Here is a 23,207-nt window from a genome sequence, read left to right as displayed (position 1 = left end):
TGTGGAAGAGTCAAACCAGGTGATGGTCATGAAGAGGTAGGGAGGCTCCTGCTTAAGTATCAAACGCCCAAAGCCACGGACGGCAGTGGGGCCTAGGATAGACAGAGGCCTGGACTAGAGGATGTGACTCAGATGGAGAGGCTGGAGAAGCAGCTGTGATCAGACTCGGGACCTGGAATGCCAAGCTCAGTTCAGGCCTTATCCTCAGGCCAGGGTGGAGGGACATGGTCAAATCTGGGCTTTCAGGTACTCAGTAGAATGGAAGGGGGTGCAAAATGAACTTATATTTTAGGTGAGACATGTCTATGGCTTGACGGGGGTGGTTTGAGGGTAGAAGGTGGCAGATAGTGTTGGGCCATTTTTGAAGCTAGACCAGGATCTGTGGGGTCACTGAGGCAGAGGCCACGTGGTCAGCTCGGACCGGCTGGTCAGCAACATGAGTGGCCCAGGCCTAAAACAAAGGTCTGGCGTTGTTTCAAATCTGGCACCTCCATGGCCCCAACCCTTCCCTCAGTTGCCTAGGCCTCCGATCTGTGACAAATGCACAAGGAAGGTGCCCAGCCACAGGGTGAGGGCTGCTCTGCCTCGGTTTCTTGTGGACCTGGCCCAGTCTGCTGGGGTCTAACCCCTTCCCTGGGGCCCATTCAGTCCCTACCCTGAGGTCAGGAGCCTACCACCCAAAAGGAGCAGAGAGGAGTCAACCACCCAAGGTAGTTCTGGAAGACCTTGAGTTGAGGTGCGTGGCACTGGGGACACAGCACCTATGATGTGTCCCTTAACCCCTCCGGCCTTCTGCAGTCTGGTCCCTGCCCCACCCCCTGCCCCTGGAAAAGAAATGTGCCTTTTGGGCTCAGCTGGTTTGGGGGAGCTGCAGATGAGGTCAGCAGGTAGGGAAGGAGGGCTGGGTGGGAGAAAGAGCTCCAGACCACCACCCATTCTGTGCTTATAGGGTAGAACAGACCGGGGCTAGGCTAGGATGTACTCAACTCTCTCCTGGGAGTAGAGACCAGTAGAGCCAAGCAGGAAGGCCAAGACACAGGGAAGGGGGGCCAGGACAAAGGTATGACCGAGTCCTCCACATCGATGGTGTTCCCTAGGCCTGAGGCTTGGACTGGGGTCAGGGAGCTGTGGGTGCCTTGAACGAAGGGTTCTATAGCAGCAGGTGTGGAAACTCCAAGATGGAACCTCATGCCAGAAAAAACGAGTCTCTGGTCCACAGGCCCCACCCTGGGCAGTGTGGCCCCGCCCCTTTGCACTCCAGGCCCCGCCCCCGGTGCTGGGCCAGGTCCCTCACTGCTTCTCTTGAAGGGCCCTGGGTGCCCTGGTGGGGCTGGCCCCCCCACATCCCTGCGGTCTGCCGGGAGGAAGCAGCCCTCCTCCCCCACCGTGACTCTGCGCTTCCTGCTCCGGCGGGGCGGGAGGGGACGTTTCCCGTTCACACCAAAGTTTCCCTGGCGGCGGGCGCCCAAACTCGGGCTCAGCCGCTGCCCCTCTTGCCCATGGAACCAGCTTTGGGGCCTGGGGTCCAGGTAACCAGCCAGGGTGGGGCATTAGGTTCCCAGGGTGAGGTAGGGCATTCTGCCTGTTTGTGTGGGGAATGTGCATGTGCATGGTCCTCCTGGCCCATGGTGTGCGTGTAGCATGGTCTCCTGGAGGTGGTGGCTGCTGAGCTGGGAGAAGGCAGCCCAAGGCTTTGGATCCGGGTGGCTGGCGGGTGGAAAGCCTTCAGCCCCAGCATCAGTGTGGGCCATGGCCCCATCCCAGGAGTGTGCACACCAAAGCCCCATGTCAGGCTTGCCTGAATCCCCAAGGGTTAGGGAGGTGGGAGCAGAGACTAGGAGACTGGGAAAAGCAGACAGGGGTCCTGGGAGAGAGGTCAATGTGCAGGACAGCCCTCTCCGGCTGACCTTCCAACTTCCTGTCCTCTCTCCTCCCCTACCCACCCCTCCCTCTGTCCTCCCACACTGCCCCGCCTCCAAACCCTGTCCACGGCCCCTGGTCTGCCCCCACCCCTGTTGCCCCCCGCCCCTCCCCCACAGAAGGACCTGGGCTACCTGCAGCAGTGGCTGAAGGCCTTCGTGGGTGCCTTCGAGAACAGCATCTCGCTGTCCTCTCTGGAGCCACGCAGGTGAGCCTGGATCTACCTGGAGGGCGGGGACCGGCGCTGGGAGACAGGGTCCGTGGTGCCCTAGCGACCCCCTCCCTGCAGGCCGGAGGAGGCGGGTGCCGAGGTACCGCTGCTGCCCCTGGACGCGCTGCATGTCCTGGCCGAGCAGCTGGACGCGGGGGACCTGGAGCAAGCCCTGCTGCTGCTCAGGCTCTTCATCGTCCTCTGCAGGTGGGTCCCTGCTTCCTGCTCTGGGGGGGGTGGGCAGCTGGGAGCGGGGTGGGGGCCGGAGGTGGGGCTGCTGTACCCCCGGGACCTCTCTCCCCATTCCCTCCCAGGAACCTGGAGAATGTAGAGGCCGGTTGGGGCCAGGTGCTACTGCCCCGGGTGCTGGCCTTGCTGACCCGGTTGATGGCAGAGGTGAGGTGGGCTCTAGCCTGGGGCGGGGGTGGGGGGTGGTAGGCGGTGTCCAGGGCCCAGCGAACCCCCTCCGCCCTCTCCCCATGCCTCCAGCTGAAAGGAACCCCAGCATCACAGGAGGGCCGTGGGCTGCTGCTGGAGAACGTGGCCCTGCACGCCCTGCTTCTCTGTGAGGGCCTCTTTGACCCCTACCAGACCTGGCGGCGCCAGCACAGTGGGTGAGAGCCAGCCCACCTCAGAGGACCCACTGAGGGTGGCCTCTCTGGCCGGGGTCTGGAGGTGGCAGGGGGCCCAGCTGGTGCGGGAGGATGGCCAGGGCAAGGGTGCAGTGCCTGGCCTCACCCGGGCCCCTGCCCATTCCCCACCCCCACCCCCAGGGAAGTCATCAGTTCCAAGGAGAAGAGCAAGTACAAGTTCCCTCCAGCGGCTTTGCCCTGTGAATTCAGCGCCTTTTTCCGAGGTCAGGCCCCGCCCCTGCCCCTTCGGGGGCCCCCACCTGGCCCCACCCCCAGACCTGAGCCCCTTCCTGCAGTTCCCCATCCCAGTGGCCACAGGGGCGGGATGCCCTTAGTGGTGGCAGCCAGCAGGGCTGGGAGCACCACGGAAAACTGACGAGGCCTCCAGGGGCGAGGGAGTTCGGGGCCAGAGAGGAAAGAAAGGGCAGGTCTGGGCACAATGAGTGATTTCTCTTCCCGGCGGGAGTGAAGGCCTTCCATGAGGTGGGGGAGCAGTTTCCCTTCCCTCTTCCCTCCTGCTTCCTGGGTCTGAGAAGCCCCTGGGATCGCACTCTGATCTGGACCTTCTTAAAACTCCCCAGTCTGATCCCTTTCCCCCTGGAGGCTGCACCCTTCCTTTAGACAATGTCTACACCGACTCTGCTTCCTGCTCCCGTGGTCTTGGACAAGCCGACCCCCAGGACATCTCTGGCCACCTCTGGCCCCTGGGGACCCTCTTCTCTCCGGTCCCCTCTTTCCCTCTCATCCGAGGGTGGCTGGCCAGGACTTTAGATGGGACAGGGCAGGATGGCTGTGGACTGGGGCAGACCAGGCTTGGTGAGGTGGTGGCCTGTTAGCACAGAAGGTGTGGAAGTGTCACTGGGGTGTGCCATGTTGCTGCAGGCCTGGGGTCTGGAGCAGGGGCCACGACTCCAAAAGGGGAGACACGCCCCCCCACACACACACCCCAGGAGCTCCTGCCTCCGTTCTCCCACAACCTGAGTGCTCTTTGCAGAATAGACTGGATTTTGTTCCTCTTGCCATCAGTCCCTTTCCAGTCCTACTGGCCTCCCTTTCCAGTCCTACTTGCTCTCTGCACCCTGTCCTCTCCCTCCTGAAATGCACTGTTATTCCATGACTTTCCCTACTGCTTCCTGTCACTTCCCAGACCACCTGCATTCTTGGGCTTCAGCTCGGATGCCCTCTGCCCAAGGAGCTGTCCCAGCCCGTCCCACCCGAATCTAGTGAGCCCTGCTCTTGCCCCCATCCCCCACCATACACACCACTCATGTGACCCAGGGCTGGTCCCTTCTGCTCTGTGAGTTTCAGTCTGTGGCCTGGCATCCTGTCCAGCTTGGCTGGAGCAGAGCCAGGTGGGCCTCCCACATGGGAGACTGTGAAAGCCCCTAGAAGTCCCCATCGGGGGCATGGGTGGGGGTTGGGGGGGCATCTGTACGGTAGATACAGCGAGGTCCCCAGAACAGGTCACAGGAAGCTCCAACCGTCGCAGGGTAGCGGGAGCAGCTTTGTATCTGAGAAGCTCAACTCTGGCTTGCCGTGGGGAAGTGGGGTGGGGGTGTGTGTTGCCTACCCTGGGGTCCCTGCTTTGGAGGTTAAAGATCTGGGGGACTGGCTAGGCTTTCAGGGCAGGACCACAGGCCTTCAAGCTCCCCGAAGAAGGGCCATGTCTTCCCTAGACCTCCCTAGCAGAGAGCCGTGACATTTTAGACCCCCAAGGACAGAACGGGGTCTTTTCCCCTCACACGGGACATCCCAGTCCTCTCCCCCGACCCCAGGGCACCTCCCTCTTGGGTAGTCCCCTGCAAGCTTGGTGACGTCGTCCTGTCCTGCCCACCCACCCTATCCAGAGAGCCTGCAGGGGGCAGATGGCTTGCCCCCCATGCTGCTGCTTCGCCTCGTCCACCTGTTCGGGGCTATCCTCGCGGGAGGGAAGGTAAGCCCGGAGGAGCCTGCGAACCAGAGGGCGGCCACCTCAGGGGCTCTGCTGCTCAAGCCCTTTGACCATTGCCGTCTCTGCCCACACCTGCAGGAGAACGGGCAGATGGCCGTGAGCGCTGGCTCCGTGCAGGGCCTGTTGGGTGTGGTACGGGGCTGGGACCATGGGCCGGCGCAGGACCCCCGCCTGGTGCCCCTGGCGCTGGAGGCGCTCGTGGGGGCCGTACATGTCTTGCATGCCAGCCGCACGCCCCCCCGTGGGCCAGAGCTCCGCACCCTGCTTGAGGGCTACTTCCGCATCCTTAATGCCGACTGGCCAGCGGGCCCAAACCCAGGCCCCGAAGAGGCCCTTGTCGCCCTACGGGTCAGCATGCTCGGTGGGTATGGGCCCCCAGGCTCCTGGGGAGGTGGCTCGGCCGGGGAAGGTCCACGCGCAGACGGAAGGCAGGACCGGGCAGCGTGGGAAGAAGGCGAGAGGTTGAGTGGGCGGGGTCGCTGATGGGATGGAGCTGGGGGGCTGACCGGAGACCCGTCTGCAGACGCCATCCCCCGGATGCTGGCGTGCGAGGACCGGCCGGTGCTGCAGGCCACCTTCCTGAGCAACAATTGCTTCGAACACCTTACTCGCCTCATCCAGAACAGCAAGGTGGGCGGGGCCCAGAGGCTGGGGAATCCCTCGTGGGGGCTGCCCGTCCTGGGCTGGGCTGGGCTGGACTGGGCTGGGGCGGTCTGTGGCGAGCAGGGTGGCCTGAGGCTCGGGATGGCTCTGCACCCCATAGGAGGAGGGATGTGGCGGAAGGACAGGAGCTGCCCTGGCCCCTTGTCCCCCTTTCTCCCGCCCCAAGGCCAGGGGCAGGAGGAGGGCCCGCTGTTTTAGATATAGTCCCTGCTCCTGCCCACTTACCTGCCCTGTCCCCAGACCCAGGTCTGTTCTGAGCATGGGCAGCTCTCGGATCCCTGACTTCCTCAGTGCCTGGTGGGGCTCTCTGCCTGGGTGTCAGGGCACACATAGCCTTCCCACGGGGCAGAACCCTGGCAGCTGCCCCTGGTCCCGCTCTAACCCCCCCTCTCCCCATCTTCCTCCTCTTCTCTCTCCTCTGCCTCTTCCACCTTGTGCCCTCCCCCTTCCCCACAGCTGTACCTGCAGGCCCGGGCGCCCCCTGAGGGGGACAGTGACCTGGCTACCCGGTTACTGACCGAGCCCGATGTCCAGAAGGTACCACCTTGGGGCTGACCTGCTCAGGCACTCACCTCCTTGGGCACCCACCCCCTGCGGCTCCCTCTTTGAGCCCTTCCTGCCTGTGCAGGGGGAACGAGCAGATACGTGTAAGGCCTGCGGTGGCCTAGTAATGGGGCTGGATCCCCCATGCTGTTTCACCCACCTTCCAGACGCTGCTTCAAGGGAATGGGCAGGAGTGATCTGTGCCCTACCCAGTATTAGTATTGGGAGCTAGGGTTTGGCTTTGCCAAGCTGGAAGGAACCTTCGAAACTCAACCACCTACCCACCCCCCATTCCCAGAAGGGGAAACTGAAGTCCAGATACTAAGGGACATGACTGTGATAGAAAAGGAGGTTCCCACACATGGGTCCACTTCTTTCCATGGCTCTTTGTGCCGGCCTTAAGCAGGTCCCTGGGAGTCCCTCATCCCCTTATGATGTCTCCCTGCCTCACCTGGCACGGGAGCTGGAAGAGGCAGCAAGCTGTCAGGGGCTCGCATGGAGAACCCTCTCTCAGGGGGTTTACTGCCTGGGCCCCAACCCTGAGGGGCCTCTGGCTTTGTCCTCATGAGGCAGCCCCTGTGGCTGCTGCTTTAACCTGTTTTCTGAGAGCCTGCATATCTACTTTTCCACAAAGCAGACAAGGCGGGTGAGACCCCCTCGTTTTCATCGATAGGAAACTGAGGACTGGGGAGGGGAAGGAGGTTGTGCGAGGTCGCTGGGAGAGTCAGGCCCCATGGAGCCAGGGTACTACAGCCTAGCAGTCTGGCAGCTGGGGACACATTCTCGAAGCCCATTCCCAGGGGTGGGGCAGGGCAAGTGAACGGCTTGTTTCCAGCGATCGGGTTCAGCCAGGGTGAGCCTCAGTGCCCTCACCTGCATCTAGGGGCAAGGGGGAGGGTAGGACTCAAAGGTCTCGAAGGTTCTTCTGGTTCTAACCTCCTGTGATTGGTTGTCCCTCGATCCTCCCCCCCCCCCCCCCCCCGTCAATCATCATGGGTGATGGAGCACTTGCCTGCATGTGTGTGTCTAGCTTGGGTGGGGACGGGCGGGGACTGAGGCCTGTAAGCCTGCCGAGCAGTGAGCGACAGAAGAGGTACAGTGAGAGGGTCCCCTGTTTATCTGTCACGGTGAGGGTCTTGGTTTCTTCCCTGGCCTCTTTGTCAAAGGGGTCTGGCCAAGCTACTCAGAGAGGGCCCTGGGGTCAGGGTGAGGGTCACAGTAGCACGAGCAAGGAGTAGAAGGCCCGGTACCCCACTCCCAAGGCTTCCAGCCAGCTCAGCAATGTGCCTTGGGGCACCTGCTCCTGGCCCTACACCAGGAGCAGGGGGCTGCCAGCTGTGACACATTGGCACCCCTGCTGCTGACTCCCCACCCTACCCCACCCCACCCCAAGGTTCTGGACCAGGACACAGACGCCATCGTAGTACACGTGGTCCGAGTGCTGACCTCCATTATGAGCGGCTCCTCCTCAGCCAAGGTGAGGACATTGCAGTCTGGCTACCAGAGGGGTGTGGAGTGGGGGGTTAAACTGACCGCATGTCCCCCGAACAGCTCTGGCTGATGGCTGTTAGAGTAACGGAGCTGAGGGGGCAGGCGTTTTGCCCTGTGGGGTGCAGGTCAGAGCTGGCAGCTGGATCTCTGGGGTCGGGGCTGGACTGGGGAGGATACTTGGGGGTTGACCACCATCTACAGCCTTCCAAGGGGACCCTTACCCCCGCAGCCATCCGTGAGCTCTTGCCCTCGCCAGCACTGTGACCCGGAGGCAGAGCCAGGTGGGGGAGCCCTGAAAGATGCTCCTTCTTCTGGGATTTCCATGGGCTTTGGGTTTGCCCTGGGGGCCCACCTATGTGCTCCCTTCCTCCTGCCCAGGAGGTGTTTAAGGAGCGCATCGGCTACCCGCACCTGCTCGAGGTTCTGCAGAGCCATGGCCCCCCTACCCGCAGGCTGCTGCAGGAGCTCCTCAACATGGTGAGGTCCAAGGCGTGGGTTTGAGGTCCCAGGGGTGGTCAGCACCGAGTCAGGCTTCCCATGGAGGGTGAGCCCTCCACCTTGGGGGCTCTGTTGGCCATGGGTGTTATGTAGTGCGACCCGTGGCCCGACCAAGGTGTCCGTGTCCCTGGGATGAAGATCCAGTGCAGGGGAGTGAGACACCCCCACGCCCCCACCCCAGATCATCCCGGAACAGGCCATTGGGGTTGAGGCCACCCCGGACCCAAAGCCAGGGCTCAGGGGGTTAACGGTGCCAGAAGCCTGGTGTAAATAGTGCCACGTGCCCACGCGCCTCTGTCTCCCCCGAGCTGCGACCTGCATGAGCAGGACAGATTGGCACGCATTGCCCTCCAGCACTGGAGGCCGACACCCTGAGCCATGGAGGTCCCGTGGCCAGCAGGGCAGCCCTTCCCGTCACCTACCAGCTGCCCCAGGAACCATCCCGTGCTCTCTACCCCCAGGCTGTGGAAGGTGACCACAGTGGATGTCCACCGCCACCGATTGTCAATGAGCAGCCCGTGCTTCTGCTGATGCAGTGGCTGCCCGCCCTGCCCACGGCGGAGCTGCGGCTCTTCCTCGCGCAGCACCTCCGCTGGCTCTGTGACAGCTGCCCTGCCAGCCGGGGCACTTGTGTGCAGGCCGGTCTGGTGGGCCACCTGCTGGAGACCCTCGCCGCCGGGGTCGCCTTGGGGGCCCACTGCCAAGAGCAGCTTCTGGCGTTGCTGCAAGCCTTGGGCCGAGTGTCCCTGAGGCCCTTGGAGCTGCGCCGTCTGCTGCGCCCGCCACCAGCGCTGGACTCGGAGCCCAGCGGGACAGAGGCTGGGAAGGCCAGACACGCGGGGGCCATCATCCGTGCATTGTCAGGCATGGCCCGGCGCCAGGGCCCCGCGAGAGCCCTGCACTACTTTGATCTCACGCCCAGCATGGCGGGGATTATGGTGCCCCCCGTGCAGCGCTGGCCGGGACCCGGCTTCACCTTCCATGCCTGGATCTGTCTGTACCCCGCAGCTGCGGCCCCTGCCCCAGCCCCCTCCCGGCCACTCCAGCGAAAGCAGCTCTATAGGTGGGTGATAGCCAGGGAGCGGGGTGCGGTGCCGTAGGGCTGAGCAGGAAAGCCGCAGGTTTAACTGGCACCGCCTGTCCCCAGCTTCTTCACCAGCAGCGGCTCAGGGTTCGAGGCCTTCTTCACGGCGGCTGGGACACTGGTGGTGGCCGTGTGCACCCGGAAGGAGTACTTGACCATGAGCTTGCCTGAAGTGTCCTTTGCTGACTCCGCCTGGGTGAGCCTCTCCCTCATCCGCTCGGATGGCCTGGGTGGGGGGTGGAGGAGACCCCAAGCACCAGCCTGATGCCGAGGCTTCTGTTCTAGCACTGCGTGGCCATTGTCCATGTGCCTGGGCGCCGGCCCTTCAGCCAGAACCTGGTCCACGTCTACAAAGACGGCCAGCTGGTCCAGACGGCAGCCCTTCGCTGCCCCTCCCTCAGTGAGGTGTGCCAGGCAGGGTTTGGGGAGGCCTGGGGTAGCCGGGGCATCTTGGATGCGGTGGGGCCTCGGACTCCGGCCTCTGGGGTCCGCGTGGCCACAGGGGTCCGTGTGAGGAACTGGATGCAGGCGGAACCCCGGGCTTCGCTGTGATCTGACCACTTGCCCAACCCCGGCCCCGCAGCCTTTCTCCTCCTGCTGTATTGGCTCCGCTGGGCACCGCACGACGACCACCACCACGGGGCTGCCTACGCCACCAGTCCCCACAGCCCTGGCGCCCCCTCACCCCTCCCTCTCCCGCTCACAGTCGGTCCCGGCCACTGCAGGGCTTGGCTGGGGGTCCGGGCTGGTGACCCCCTTGCAGGAGGGCAGCATCAGCTCCACCCTTGCAGGCACACAGGACACCCGGTGGGGCAGCCCTACGTCCCTGGAGGGTGAGCTGGGGGCCGTGGCCATCTTCCATGAAGCCCTGCCCGCGCCGGCCCTACGGGCCCTGTTCACCTTAGGTATGCAGCACCACCCCCCACCCCACCCCACCCCCGCGCCCTGCCCCTGGCCCAGCTCCTACCTGGGGGTTGGGGGTTCCTTCAGGGTCCAGGCTGGAAACTAGGGGTCCAGGAGGGAGAAGGCGTTCCTGGGGGTGTATGTCCTCTGACATATAGCAGGCTCTGGATGGCGTGGGGTGAGACACCCAGCCAGGTCTGAAGCCCCCTGGCCACCCCCCAGGGCCCAAGGAGATGGCACCCTTCAAGCCCGAGGGTGAGCTGCACGAGCTTAGCACCAAGCTGCTCCTCCATTACTCACCTCAGGTATTGGGTGGGGGGCAGTTGGCTCAGCCCTGCTATATTCCCCTGCCCCCCAACTCCTGTGCCACCTCCACTTCTAACTGACCCTGCCTCCCGCCCACGCCCCGCCCCCAGGCCTGTAGGAACAACATCTGCCTGGACCTGTCCCCTGGCCATGGGCTGGATGGCCGCCTGACGGGCCACAGGGTGGAGACCTGGGATGTGAAGGTGCGTGTGCACCCGTGCACGTGCCAAGGGTGCTGGGGGCACTAGCATGGGCACGCGTGAGTGCAGGGTGGGCTGGGGAGCCACACTGTGCCCTGCAAGGTCGGTAGGGGAGGTCCGCTCAAGAGAACCAGAGTCCCCTGGACCCAGCTTCCCAGACTGGAAGGTCATCTGGGGTGGAGTGGGGCGGGAAGTGGCTGGGAGCTGCCTTCCCACAGCCAGCCCTTCCCCTAGGATGTGGTGACTTGTGTGGGAGGCATGGCTGCCCTGCTGCCCCTGCTGGAGCGAGTGGCCTCCCAGCCCCAGGAGGCCGAGGCAGGTCCAGCTGAGACACATGACCTCGTGGGGCCTGAGCTGACCTCCGCCCACAATACCCAGGGCCTGCTTCTCCCACTGGGCAAGTCCTCAGGTAAAGTGGCCCTGGCGCCTGGGTTAGGGCGGTGAGGGACTCTTGGCGTGATAAGGAGGCTGGAGTGCCTATGGCCTCTGCTGCTGGCAGACCCTTGACATACCTCTGTCCCCCTCCTGGTGGCCGGTAGAGGTGCGCATGGAGAGGAATGCCGTGGCTGCCTTCCTGCTGATGCTGCGGAATTTCCTGCAGGGCCATGTGGGGAACCAGGAGAGCCTGGTGCAGTGCCAGGGGCCGGCCATCATTGGAGCCCTCCTGCGCAAGGTGGGGCAGGTGACGGGGGACGGGGGCGCGGCTGGCCCTGTCTGGTGGCGGGGACAGCGTTGGGGAGCTAAGAAGGAGAACCTGATGTTGTCGGGGAGAGCCTCCTGGGGGAGGGGCTGGCATCTGAGCAGGGCCTTGCCACGCTTGGCAGGGTTTGGCCAAAGAAGTACCAGCACCCCACTGGGGCAAGGGACCCACCCAGTAGGCTGGGGAGCTTGCCCCTCGGAGGCAGTGGGGAGCCACGAAAAGGCTTAGAACAGGCAGGATGCTCCTTCCGTCTGCCTGTGCGGGGCAGGGTGGATGCTGGCGGGGGGGGGGGCTCAGTGGCACCCATCCCGGGCCTGCCGCCTCACACTGCCTCCTTCCACTCCAGGTCCCCAGCTGGGCCATGGACATGAACGTGCTCATGTCTGCGCAGCTGCTGATGGAGCAGGTGGCTGCAGAGGGCGGCGGGCCCCTCCTCTACCTGCTCTACCAGCACGTGCTCTTCCACTTCCACCTCTGGAGCCCCAGTGACTTTGCCGTGCGCCTCGGTGGGTGTGGGGACTTGGGTGGGGGGATGCCAGCGGGCACAGGTGGGGGTAGAGGTTCCAAGAAGTTAGAACCCCGCCTTGGGCCATCTGAGGGAACAGCTCGACCCTGGGGGATGTGGCCCTGTCCTGAAGGGACAGCAGAAGGGGCCCAGCTCAGGAGGGGTGGAGCCTGAGTCCTCCGATGACGCCCATCCAGGCCACATCCAGTACATGTCCAGCATCGTCCGGGAGCACAGACAGAAGCTACGGAAGAAGTACGGGGTCCAGTTCATTTTGGACGCGTTGCGCACCCATTACAGGTGAGGCCGGTGGGGGCGGACAAGCTGTGGGCCTGACACAGCAGCCTCTGGTCTTGGGGATGGGGTTCGGTCCCCCCAGCTCACCTGCCTGCTCTCTCCCCTCGGTTCCCCTGCCTTCTCCTGGCCCTCGGTGGCTGCGCCTGCTGGTACCGGCCCAGCCCGCCGCGGGAGCTCCCCCTAGTGGCCGACGACGTGCGCACAGTGCAGACTTCGCTCCTGGGCCTGGTGCGGGAGTTCCTGGTTCGGAGCTCAGCAGCGGAGGACATGCAGGTGGTGCTTAGCTTTCTGGTGGCCTCCAATGATGATGGTCAGGTAGGCTGGAGGCTTGGGGGGGGGCTTGGGTGCGGGGTGGGCTGTGGACCGTGTCGAGGGGAGTGGCCCGCCCACAAGGAGACTTTGGATCCCCAGGTGGTGGGAGCCCTGGACCTGTTCCTGGCGCTGCTGCAGGGCTCGCCGGCACAGGAGTCTCTGGCCGTCTTCCTCGTGGAGCCAGGGAACCTTGAGGTGCTGTTGGCTCTGCTGGTCCGGCCGAGGTCACGGCCCCTGGTGCCTGACCGGGTCTGCAAGGTACACCTGGCCTGCGCCTCGTGTTCCCTTTGCCATGGCCCCACCTACCAGGGAGGTAGAATAGGTCCCTTGGAGCCAAAGACCTGCGTGGTGACTTCCCCTGCTCCAGTCACTCCTTCCCCATGAGGACAACCCTCTATGTCACCCCCCCACCCCCAGATCCTGCGAAAACTGCAGCAGAACGAGCGCTTACCTGAGCGGAGCCGCCAGCGCCTCCGGCTACGAGAGTACGGTCTGCAGGGACTCGTCGCCTGCCTGCCGGAGGGGGCTGCTTCCCCCCAGCTCTGCCAGGGCCTCTACAGGCTATTCCTGGGAGCAGGTACCACCTGGGTAGGGCCAGGAGGCAGGTCAGGTGGAAGGGCGATACGGGACCAGGAAACAGGGCAGATAGATAGAGGAAGGGCATGGGCACAGGGGCTGAGGCTGGGCCAGCGGGGAAGCGAGGTCCCCCGCCTGTGCTCAGTCCCTCAGGGCCTCTCTGGCCATCCTTCCAGATTGCCTGAATCTCTCAGATCTGTTGGCTGTGGTACAGCTGTCCCTCCAGGCTGACCTCAGCGTCCGCCTGGACATTTGTCGCCAGGTGGGTATGGGGGGAGACAGCTTGAGGAGGATGGGGCTTCTACCATGGGGGCTTTGCTTTACCTGCCTGTGAGGGGGCTCCCTTGCAAAGGCCCTGGGGTGGGAGTCCAGGGGCAGAGCGCTGGCCGCGTCCCTTACTGGCTGTGCCCTGGCCCGGCAGCTCTTCCACCTCATCTACGGACAGCCAGACATAGTGCGGCTGCTGGCCCGACAGGCTGGCTGGCAGGACGTGCTGACCCGGCTATACGTCCTGGAGGCGGCCACAGCTGGCAGTCCCCTGCCCTTCTCCCCAGAGCCACCCACCTCCCCAGACCCAGCCCTATGCCAGCCGCCCACTGAGTCGCCTGAGACTTCGGACGTTTTCCTCCCCTCGGAGACCCCCAGCCCTGACCCTGACGCCTTCTACCACGCTCTCTCCCCGTTTTGTACACCCTTGGACCTGGGCCTGGAACGGGCCAGCGTGGGGTCGTGCAACACCGGCGGCGGCAGCAGCGGCACTCTTACTCCCGCCAGCCAGCCTGGCACCCCTTCCCCTCTGGATGGGCCCCGGCCCTTCCCTGGGGCCCACGGCCGCCACAGCTCCAGTCTCTCCAACGTGCTAGAGGACGGCAGCCTCCCGGAGCCCACCATCAGTGGGGACGATACTTCAAACACCAGCAACCCTCAGGTGAGGCGGGCCCGCTCTGCCACTGCCGGGCTCTGAGGGACCCCTCTGGGACCCCAGGCAGGCAGTATAACCTTTCCAAAGGTGAGGGCCTATCGGACATCAGGGCTATAGCCGCCGGTCGGCCCCGCTGCTGCCCCCTCGGGAGCTCTCGTCCGCAGCTGTGTTCCTGGTTGGGGTCCCAGAACAGGACAAATGATGCCAAGCCCGAGTGGGGGCACCAGCCAGGCTTTGGGGAGTCCCCAAGAGAGCCTGCAGGGCAGAGACTTCACAGAGCCCATGAGCAGCATCGCTCTAAGGGATCTGCCTTGTGTTTCCGGATTTGGGGATGGGTTTCTGCTTATACTGTGGCATTCTTCTAGAGGATTCCAGGACAGTTCTGGGGGCCAGTGAGAACTATGGGGTAATTTTGTGAACCATACGTTCTCTACCCTGAGGAATCCCTGAGACCCCAGGGTCCTCCCTGGGATTCAGGCAGCGGCTAAGGCCCCTCCACCATTCTTCCAGGCCCCAGCCTGTCTGTTGGCTGAAGGCTGTCCCTCCTGGTACGGACACCAGGGAGTGGTCGGCAAGGGGTGCTCAGCAAGGCTAGCGGGAGAGTCAGCAGTCCCCTTCCTCCCCGGCCCACACCCCCGACCTGTGCCCCCAGCAAACCTCCGAGGAGGAACTGTGCAACCTGCTCACCAATGTGCTGTTCTCGGTGACGTGGCGTGGCGTGGAAGGCAGCGACGAGGCCGCATGGCGGGAGCGCGGCCAGGTCTTCTCAGTGCTCACCCAGCTGGGGGCCTCAGCCACGCTCGTGCGGCCGCCCGACTGCATCAAGCGCAGGTGAGGAGGCCAGTCGGGAGGGTGAGGGGCCTCCGGGAAGCCCGCGGGTGAAGAAGGCAGTCAGACAGACGCCCAAGTCTGTCATCCATCCCCAGCCTTCTGGAGATGATGCTGGAGTCAGCCCTGACCGACATCAAGGAGGCCCCCGTGGGGGTCCTGGCCAGCCTCACCCAGCAGGCGCTCTGGCTGCTACGCCTGCTGCAGGACTTCCTGTGTGCGGAGGGCCACGGGAACCAGGAGCTGTGGAGTGAGAAGGTACGCTAGCTCAGAGGCCTGGGAGCCATACGTGAGCCCGTGGGCGTCTGGTCCAGGAGGGGGACGAGCGTGCGGGTGCTTCAGAATGTGGTCTGTGTCGGCAAACCCCACCTGGCGCCCAGCCTAAACCTTACCTTCCTCCTTCCCCACGGGCTGCTGGCCCGCTCTGTGGATGGCGGCCTGGAATACGCCCGGCTGCAGCTCTTCGAGGGCGTGTGCAGTCTGCTGGACCGCCTGGGGGCCTGGCCGCACCTGGCCAACGGCATGGCGGATCTCCGAGAGATGGCCCAGATTGGCCTGCGCCTAGTGCTTGGCTACATCCTGCTGGAGGACCCGCAGGTGAGCCCAGGGCCGGTTGGGGTGCGGCAGTGGCAGGTGTGGGGAGCCTGGGGAGTGGCTGGGGCCACCCACACCCCTTTCTGCCCCACAGCTGCATGCCCAGGCCTATGTGAAGCTGCACTGGCTGCTGCAGACCGCGGCGGTGCCCATGCGGCGGGAGGAGGCCTGCTATGTGCTCTCCAAGCTGGAGGCGGCACTGGCACGGGCGCTGAACACCTTCCCGTCAAAAACGACCACTGAGGACACGGAGCCCCCAGGGGCAGCGGCCGCAGCAACTGAACGCTGCTCATGGCTGGTGCCCCTGGTGCGCACGCTGCTGGATCGGGCCTACGGGCTGCTGGGCCTCCAGTGGGGACTGCCTTCCTTGCCGCCGACCAACGGCAGCCCCACCTTCTTCGAGGACTTCCAGGTCTTCTGTGCCACACCTGAATGGCGCCACTTCATCGACAAGCAGGTGCCTGGAGGAGGGGGTGCGGGAGGAGAAATGGTGGGGGGAGCTGCGTGGAGCGCTGATCTCCTGTCCCTGCCCGGTCCTCCAGGTGCAGCCCACCATGTCGCAGTTCGAAATGGACACTTATGCGAAGAGCCACGACCTCATGTCAGGCTTCTGGAACGCCTGCTATGACATGCTCATGAGTAGTGGACAGCGGCGTCAGCGGGAGCGGGCACACAGCCGGCGGGCTTTCCAGGTGTGCAGACTGGGGCCAGGGTGGGGAGCTGCTCTACTCCTGTGCCCAGAGGACGTCTGGTGGGAGGAGAAGCCTGCTGCAGGACTGACCCATTCCTCCACCCTGCCCTCACCCCGCAGGACCTGGTGCTGGAACCTGCGCAGAGGCGGGGACGCCTGGAAGGGCTGCGCTATGCAGCGGCACTGAAGCAGCAGTCCACGCAACACTCCACCGCTCTGCTGCACTGGGGGGCCCTGTGGCGGCAGCTCTCCAGCCCCTGCGGGGCCTGGGCCCTGAGGTGGGCGGGGCTAGGGCGGAGCCTGGTGGTGGAGGGGCTTGGGAGGGCTGGAGGGTCCTGGGCCACCAGACTGTGTTTGGGATGAGACCGGCGAGGAATGGGGACTTTGGCGGATGCACATGCCCACCCACGACCATCATCCCGGACGTATCCTCAGGGACCCACCTGTTCCACGCTGGAAGCTGTCCAGTGCCGAGACATACTCGCGCATGCGTCTGAAGCTAGTGCCCAACCATCACTTCAACCCTCATCTGGAAGCGAGTGCTCTGCGCGACAACCTGGGTGAGAAAGTGTGTCCAGAGCAGTATCTGCCCAAGCTCCTAGGCCCAGCCCTGCCCAGCTCTGGCTGAGCACCCCTGGGCCCTCTGCAGGTGAGGCCCCCCTGACCCCGACGGAGGAGGCCTCGCTGCCTCTAGTGGTGACCAAGGAGGCCAAAGTCAGTGCCCTCCCCGAGGAGCTGCAGGAAGACCAGCTGGGCGAAGATGAGCTGGCTGCTCTGGAGAAAGCGTGAGTGTGGCTGGGAGCGGAACCGGGGAGCCGGGGGGCAGGGATCTACCCCGCTGTGCGCGTACCTCCCATGGGACTGACTCCTGAGCTACTTTGTCTTTGGTTATGGCGGTGAACACCCTGCAGGGACTGTCCAGAGTCAGGTGGGCAGTTGGGGAGAGCTGTCTAGCTGAATGGGCAGCTAGTGATGAGGCACCCCAGGGCAGGGCTGAGAAACACAGACCCACCCTGTGTGGGGGCCCAAGGGAGTGGGCAGGTGCTGAACAGGGGAAGCCAGGGATAGAAGCCCAGGTTTGGGGTGGGGACCAGGGTTGGTGGGCACTGCACCTTGGACGGTTCCTCCCTTTCCTGTGGGAAGCACAAGAGTCTGTACCCCGTGACTTGATGGCGCTAGGAGAGTGTGGTCCTTGGGCTTATCTGGAAGGGGGTCCCGGAGCCTGGAGCCTGAAGTGAGTGCCGGCCCCCAGGATGCAGGCGGCGGAACTGGACGAGCAGCATGAGAAGCTGGTGCTTTCCGCGGAGTGCCAGCTGGTCACAGTGGTGGCCGTGATCCCAGGGCTGCTGGAGATCACTACCCAGCACGTGTACTTCTATGATGGCAGCGCTGAGCGTGTGGAAACAGAGGAGGGTGCGTCCTCCTAGGGCTGCTGAGAAGGATGGCAGGGGGTGGATGGGGTCTGTTGGGGTCAGGGTGAGTGACTGCTGCCCCTGGTGTCCGTTGACATAGGCATTGGGCACGACTTCCGGCGCCCGCTCGCCCAGCTGCGTGAGGTCCACCTGCGGCGTTTCAACCTGCGCCGCTCAGCACTTGAGCTCTTCTTCATTGATCAGGCGAACTACTTCCTCAACTTCCCCTGCAAGGTGGGCGGGACCATAGCCTCCTCCCCTTGCCAGGCCCCCGGGCCCCAGCCCTGACCCATCCCGCTCCACACCCAGGTACGGAACCAGGTATACTCATTGCTCCTGCGCCTCCGACCCCCGAGCCAAGGCTACCTAAGCAGCCGCTCCCCCCAAGAGATGCTGCGTGCCTCGGGCCTCATCCAGGTGAGAGGCCTCGAGTTGGGAGGGGGGGCAAGGCCAAGGCCCTGTGGTTGACAGGAGGGATGGACAGCCCAGTGGACTCACCTCTGGCCTGCCCCTGCCCCCCAGAAATGGGTCCAGCGTGAGATCTCCAACTTCGAGTACTTGATGCAACTCAACACCATTGCAGGGCGAACCTACAACGACCTGTCCCAGTATCCTGTGGTAAGGGTCCACTCCTTACCTCCACTCCTGCCCCTTTGCTCTGCTGGCCCTGGTTCAGCCTGGTGTGGGCGCTGGTGGTGGGCCAGCTCTGAGCCAGGCCCGGGTAGGGGGTGGGTGCTGCCTGACACCTGCCTCTGTTCCCTGCCCCTACCCACCCCCTCCCTGAGCCCTATCCACCTCCTCCTCAAGCCTTACCCCCCTGCCCCCTGAAGAGAAACCTGTTCTGGCCTGCTTCCCTGTGGTCCCTCCAAGTGGTAATGCGCCCCCTCCCCCTCTGCCCATGGGCTCTGCCCATCTTCCTGAGAGTGAGGGCTGGGCAGACTGGGCACGGAGGCCATCAGGACCCTCACACAGCTCCTTCCCTGGGTGGGTGGCCAGTTCCCCTGGGTCCTGCAGGACTACGTGTCTCCAACTTTGGACCTCAGCAACCCAGCCGTCTTCCGGGACCTGTCCAAGCCCATCGGTGTGGTGAACCCCAAGCATGCCCAGCTCGTGAGGGAGAAGTGAGCGAGTGGGCCAGGCTGGGCTTGGGGGCTGGGATGGGCGAGGGCAGGGCTTCTGCTGACTCCCCGCCCCCCCACCCCGACTGTGGCTGCAGGTACGAGAGCTTCGAGGACCCGGCGGGCACCATCGACAAGTTCCACTACGGCACCCACTATTCCAACGCCGCAGGCGTGATGCACTACCTCATCCGTGTGGAACCCTTCACCTCCCTGCACGTCCAGCTGCAGAGTGGCCGGTGAGGCCCAGGGGCTGCCGGGCAGATGACAGGGGTGAGGGTGGATTGCCACGGAGGAGGGAAAGAGGCAGGTCCTCTGGGCGTCCGGGGCCCCTGGGCTCCCTTCCTGCCCCCAGCTACAGCTCTCCCTCCTTGTCCCAGTTGTCCCCACCTCACTCTGGCCTGTGCCCCTCCCCCAGCTTTGACTGCTCCGACCGGCAGTTCCACTCAGTGGCGGCAGCCTGGCAGGCCCGCCTGGAGAGCCCTGCCGATGTGAAGGAGCTCATCCCGGAGTTCTTCTACTTCCCCGACTTCCTGGAGAACCAGAACGGTAGGAGCTGGCAGGGGGCGCGGGGAGGCCCCAGGGGCGGAGCGCACAGGCCAGGCCTGGCCCGGGAAGTGCGTGGAGAGGGCACAGTGAGACCGCTGACCCCGTCCTCCGGGCCAGGCTTCGACCTGGGCTGCCTCCAGCTGACCAACGAGAAGGTGGGTGACGTGGTGCTGCCGCCGTGGGCCAGCTCCCCCGAGGACTTCATCCAGCAGCACCGCCAGGCCCTGGTGAGGAGATGAACACGGACAGGGGACAGGCGGACAGCCAGGGTTGAGGGGCGCCAGGGGGAGTGGGGTATCAGCCGTCCATGGACTAATGGGTGCCTCCCCGCCTCCAGGAGTCCGAGTACGTGTCTGCCCACCTGCATGAGTGGATCGACCTCATCTTTGGCTACAAGCAGCGGGGACCGGCCGCGGAGGAGGCCCTCAACGTCTTCTATTACTGCACCTACGAGGGTGGGTGGCACCCCGGACTCCTGCGGGGGCCAGGGCACAGCTGCGGGGGGCTGAGTGCGGAGAGCACAGAGCAGGTCCTGACCGCTCTGCCTGCCTTACCCAGGGGCCGTGGACCTGGACCACGTGGTGGATGAGCGGGAACGGAAGGCTCTGGAGGGCATCATCAGTAATTTCGGGCAGACTCCTTGTCAGCTGCTGAAGGTGAGGCCAGCTCAAAGGATCGTGGTCAGGGATGCCCATGCCGCGGTGCTGACCAGTCACTCGTCCATAGGAGCCACATCCCGCTCGGCTCTCCGCTGAGGAAGCAGCCCAGCGCCTTGCACGTCTGGACACTAACTCACCTAGCATCTTCCAGCACCTGGACCAGCTCAAGGCCTTCTTTGCGGAGGTGAGGGGAGGCAGAGCTTTATCATCCCGCTCTGTGCAATGGGTTTACCACCACTGTCCCTTACCAGCCTCTTGGGGGTAGATGGAAAACCTAAATCAAGGTCACTGATATTAGACATCTTTGAAAAAGAGGTAACGGGAGAGGGATAGGGGAGCAGGGATGGGGGCGCCTTCTTTGCCGAGGCCGGGACAAGTTGTTGAGTCCCTAACCATCTCTGAAAACCTTAGGGAGACCAGAAGGAAGGCCGTCTGGCCATGAATCATTTCCCTCACAGTCCTCAGAGATGGAATCCCTCCATGAGAAGCCCCCCCCTGCCCAGTCTTGACCTTTTTAGTTTCCCCTCCCCTCCTGCCAGCAGGCTGGGGGATGTGAAGTCAGAGGCTGGTAGGACCAAGGTCAAGACTGAGAGAGCTGCTGTCCTGTCCGTCCCAGCTTGTCACTCCCTCACCTTTGGAGATGCCTCCCTGAAGGCCCAGTGAGCTCTCCCGACTGTGTCGCAGGGGGACCTCTGCCTCTGTGACCCCCTAGTCTATGAGCACTGGGGATGAGAGGAGAGGAAAGAATGGTGCCCCAGGTGGCAGGCAGGAGAGTGGGGTTTCCGGCCGAGCACGGAGGCAGAGCCAGCTCTGTGCTCTGCTCCCGCAGGTCATCAGTGATGGCGTGCCCCTGGTGCTGGCCCTAGTCCCCCACCGGCAGTCCCACTCCTTCACCATCCAGGGCTCCTCAGACCTGTTGGTAAGTGCACCGCGCAGCCCCCAGCTCAGCTCCACTCCTGCTCTGACTCCGCCCTCCACCGCCCCACCTCTGCCCCCTCTGGCCCCCAGGTGACCGTGAGCGCCAGTGGGCTGCTGGGCATCCACAGCTGGCTACCCTATGACCGGAACATAAACAACTACTTCAGCTTCAGCAAAGATGCCACCATAGGCAATTCCAAGTAGGACAGAGGGAAGTGGGCAAGGGTGGGCTCTCAATGCCCCATACCCCCGAGCTGGTGCCCCACCCGGTCAGGGACCAGCCGAGGTCTCTGAGGGCCCGGGTCTTCTCCGTCAGCCTGGTCTCACCTGCCCTGTTCCCCCTCTCCCCCCGCCCCCCCTGCACTGGGTCAGGATGCAACGACTGCTGAGCGGTCCGTGGGTGCCAGACCGTGGTGTGGATGGGCAAGCTCTGGCAGTGGCCCCCGATGGAAAGCTGCTGTTCAGTGGTGGCCACTGGGACGGCAGCCTGCGAGTGACCGCACTACCGAAGGGCAAGCTGCTGAAACAGCTCCACTGCCACCTGGGTATGCACAGCCCCGGAACTGGGGGGGCGGGGGAGGGATGCAGGGCAGGCTGGTCGGCCAGGGAGGGGGTGACCGCTGCGTTCCGCTTGCCCCCTCCCCTCCCCATGCAGATGTAGTGACCTGCCTCGCACTGGACACCTGTGGCATCTACCTCATCTCAGGCTCCCGGGACACCACATGCATGGTGTGGCGGCTCCTGCAGGAGGTGGGCTGGTGGGCAGCCCCAGGGACCCTCCCGTAGTCCGCACCTGCAGCCCCCATCCACCTCTCAGCTGATTGGCAGTCCTGCCCTTCTCTCTGCCACCGTGAGCAAGGCTGGGGCTCCACAACCCTCCAGCGCTCTGGCTCTGCACAAGGCCGTCACTTTCCGGAGCCTCAGCCTTCTCGGGCCAGGGCAGTGAGGTATCCCCAGTCCTGAGCTGGCCCTGGCTCCCCACAGGGTGGTTTCTCGGTGGGACTGGCATCAAAGCCTGTGCAGGTCCTCTACGGGCACGAGGCTGCTGTGAGCTGTGTGGCCATCAGTACCGAACTCGACATGGCTGTTTCTGGATCTGAGGTGTGTGGTGTGTGCCTGCGCCCAGGGGAGGCTGAGTTTGTTAGGCAGTGCCTCCAGAGATTAGAGACCTATGCTCCGCACCCTGTCTTCCTGCAGGATGGAATTGTGATCATCCACACCGTACGTCGTGGCCAGTTTGTGGCAGCGCTGCGGCCTCCAGGGGCCATGTTGCCTGGACCTGTGTCCCATCTGGTGCTGGGGTCTGAGGGCCAGATTGTGGTACAGAGCTCAGCGTGGGAGCGTGTAGGGGCTCAGGTATGGAAAAGGGGTGCTCGGCCAAGAACAGGGTAGTTGGGATTTTGTCCTTGCAGACACATCTTGCTTTTTCCAGGTCACCTACTCCTTGCACCTGTACTCCGTGAATGGGAAGTTACGGGCTTCATTGCCCCTGGTCGAGCAGCCCACAGCGCTGGCAGTGACAGAGGACTTTGTTCTGCTGGGCACAGCCCAGTGCGCCCTGCACATCCTTCACCTGAACAAGTGAGTTCCGCTTTGTTGGAATTCATGGACCTGCAGGGTGGTAGTCATTGGCAGAGGATACTAGAGGGTGCTAGCCTCCCAGGCCCCCCTCCATCTCCCCACCCCTACCACAGTGGGCCTACCCATGGCCTTTATGGGCCCCTTCGGGGCCTGTCCCTTGTTCTCCAGTGGGTTGATCTTGCCCTGGGCCTCCCTTAGCCACACACCTGTGGGAGGTCCCTTTATGTCTTAGAGTTTCAGCTAAGCCCTCCCTCAAATGCAGAGGGTATGGGGGCTAGGGGTTGGGGAATTCGGGAGAAAGAAGACACAAAGCTCCTTGCAGCTGAGAGCTCAGATCCCTCCCTCCCTCCCTGCAGGCTGCTCCCGGCTGCTCCTCCCCTACTCATGAAGGTGCCTATCCGCAGCGTGGCTGTGACCAAGGAGTGCAGCCACGTGCTCGTGGGCCTTGAGGACGGCAAGCTTATTGTGGTGGGCGCTGGGCAGCCCTCTGAGGTGAGGATAAGGGCAGGGCGGGCCTCGATCGGGGTGGGGAGCGACGGTCCCGGCCCACCTCTCCCCAATCCTACATCCTCCCACCCCACCCCCAGGCGCGCAGCAGCCAGTTCGCGCGGAAGTTGTGGCGGTCCTCCAGGCGCATCTCACAGGTGTCCTCGGGGGAGACAGAGTACAACCCAGGAGAGGCGCGCTGACAGCCGCCCCGCCCCACCGCGCAGGCTCCGCCCCCAGCAGCCTCCGCCCGTGGAGGCCCCGCCCAGGAGTCGGCGGGAATCCGGAGGAGGAGACCACGCCGCGGCCCTCGGCCCGGCTCCGGGGGTGGGCGGGACCCCACCCCCGCCCAACTCAGGGATTGGTGGGCGGTTCACTCCAGGAAGTCCCGCCCCTCGCCGGCAGAGGGGCCGCCAGGAGTGTGGCACTGGCCTCCGCGGCCGCACAGCACTTTTTTGCACAGTGTGGGGAGGGAGCCCAGGCTCCCAAACCCCGCGTCCCCGTGGAGCAGGGGCCGGGCTGTGGCCTTAATCTCTAAAAGCGGCCCCCCGCGCTCCCGCGCTCGGCAATAAACCTGGCCTACTTTTGTAGCTGCTTCGCCTCCGAGTATGCGTGCGCGCGGCGTCTCCGCCTGCCCAGGCCCCCGGCCCGGGCTCG

General features: G+C 64.3%; 1 protein-coding gene across 1 annotated transcript; it reads left to right on the top strand.

Moving 5' to 3' along the window:
- The first annotated feature begins 1,338 nt into the window (after positions 1 to 1,338).
- Positions 1,339 to 23,140, top strand: NBEAL2 (neurobeachin like 2). The gene is made up of 54 exons (XM_045080639.1): positions 1,339 to 1,529; positions 2,040 to 2,128; positions 2,210 to 2,338; positions 2,446 to 2,527; positions 2,621 to 2,745; positions 2,905 to 2,987; positions 4,611 to 5,075; positions 5,238 to 5,344; positions 5,834 to 5,914; positions 7,314 to 7,397; positions 7,790 to 7,888; positions 8,371 to 8,972; positions 9,057 to 9,189; positions 9,279 to 9,398; positions 9,577 to 9,898; positions 10,119 to 10,201; positions 10,313 to 10,405; positions 10,637 to 10,811; positions 10,942 to 11,075; positions 11,449 to 11,608; positions 11,805 to 11,907; positions 12,066 to 12,219; positions 12,316 to 12,474; positions 12,634 to 12,793; positions 12,969 to 13,054; positions 13,214 to 13,720; positions 14,367 to 14,545; positions 14,641 to 14,800; positions 15,002 to 15,139; positions 15,231 to 15,593; positions 15,679 to 15,828; positions 15,948 to 16,105; positions 16,263 to 16,387; positions 16,477 to 16,612; positions 17,080 to 17,240; positions 17,340 to 17,473; positions 17,549 to 17,656; positions 17,762 to 17,857; positions 18,236 to 18,360; positions 18,456 to 18,596; positions 18,776 to 18,906; positions 19,024 to 19,133; positions 19,244 to 19,361; positions 19,465 to 19,562; positions 19,633 to 19,749; positions 20,395 to 20,484; positions 20,574 to 20,683; positions 20,856 to 21,028; positions 21,139 to 21,233; positions 21,468 to 21,584; positions 21,681 to 21,839; positions 21,916 to 22,064; positions 22,421 to 22,556; positions 22,652 to 23,140. Exons 1-54 carry the CDS (start codon positions 1,500 to 1,502, stop codon positions 22,751 to 22,753), a joined length of 8,244 nt encoding a protein of 2,747 aa, XP_044936574.1. The 5' UTR covers positions 1,339 to 1,499; the 3' UTR covers positions 22,754 to 23,140.
- The last annotated feature ends 67 nt before the right edge of the window (positions 23,141 to 23,207 follow it).

Source organism: Mustela putorius, unplaced genomic scaffold (assembly GCF_011764305.1).
Source record: "Mustela putorius furo isolate JIRA1106 unplaced genomic scaffold, ASM1176430v1.1 tig00000095_pilon_pilon_pilon, whole genome shotgun sequence".
NCBI classification, from domain to species: Eukaryota; Metazoa; Chordata; class Mammalia; order Carnivora; family Mustelidae; genus Mustela; species Mustela putorius.
The sequence above is the reverse complement of the archived record's forward strand: the minus strand, read 5'-3'. Positions and strand labels throughout refer to the sequence as shown.

Bases quoted from the DNA above. Each gene is read 5' to 3' on its own strand.
- NBEAL2 (XM_045080639.1), top strand. From the start codon at position 1,500: ATGGAACCAGCTTTGGGGCCTGGGGTCCAG. The intron at 12,794-12,968 runs GTACCACCTGGG...CCATCCTTCCAG, and splicing joins CAGGCTATTCCTGGGAGCAG to ATTGCCTGAATCTCTCAGAT. The intron at 19,563-19,632 runs GTGAGGCCAGCT...ACTCGTCCATAG, and splicing joins CTCCTTGTCAGCTGCTGAAG to GAGCCACATCCCGCTCGGCT.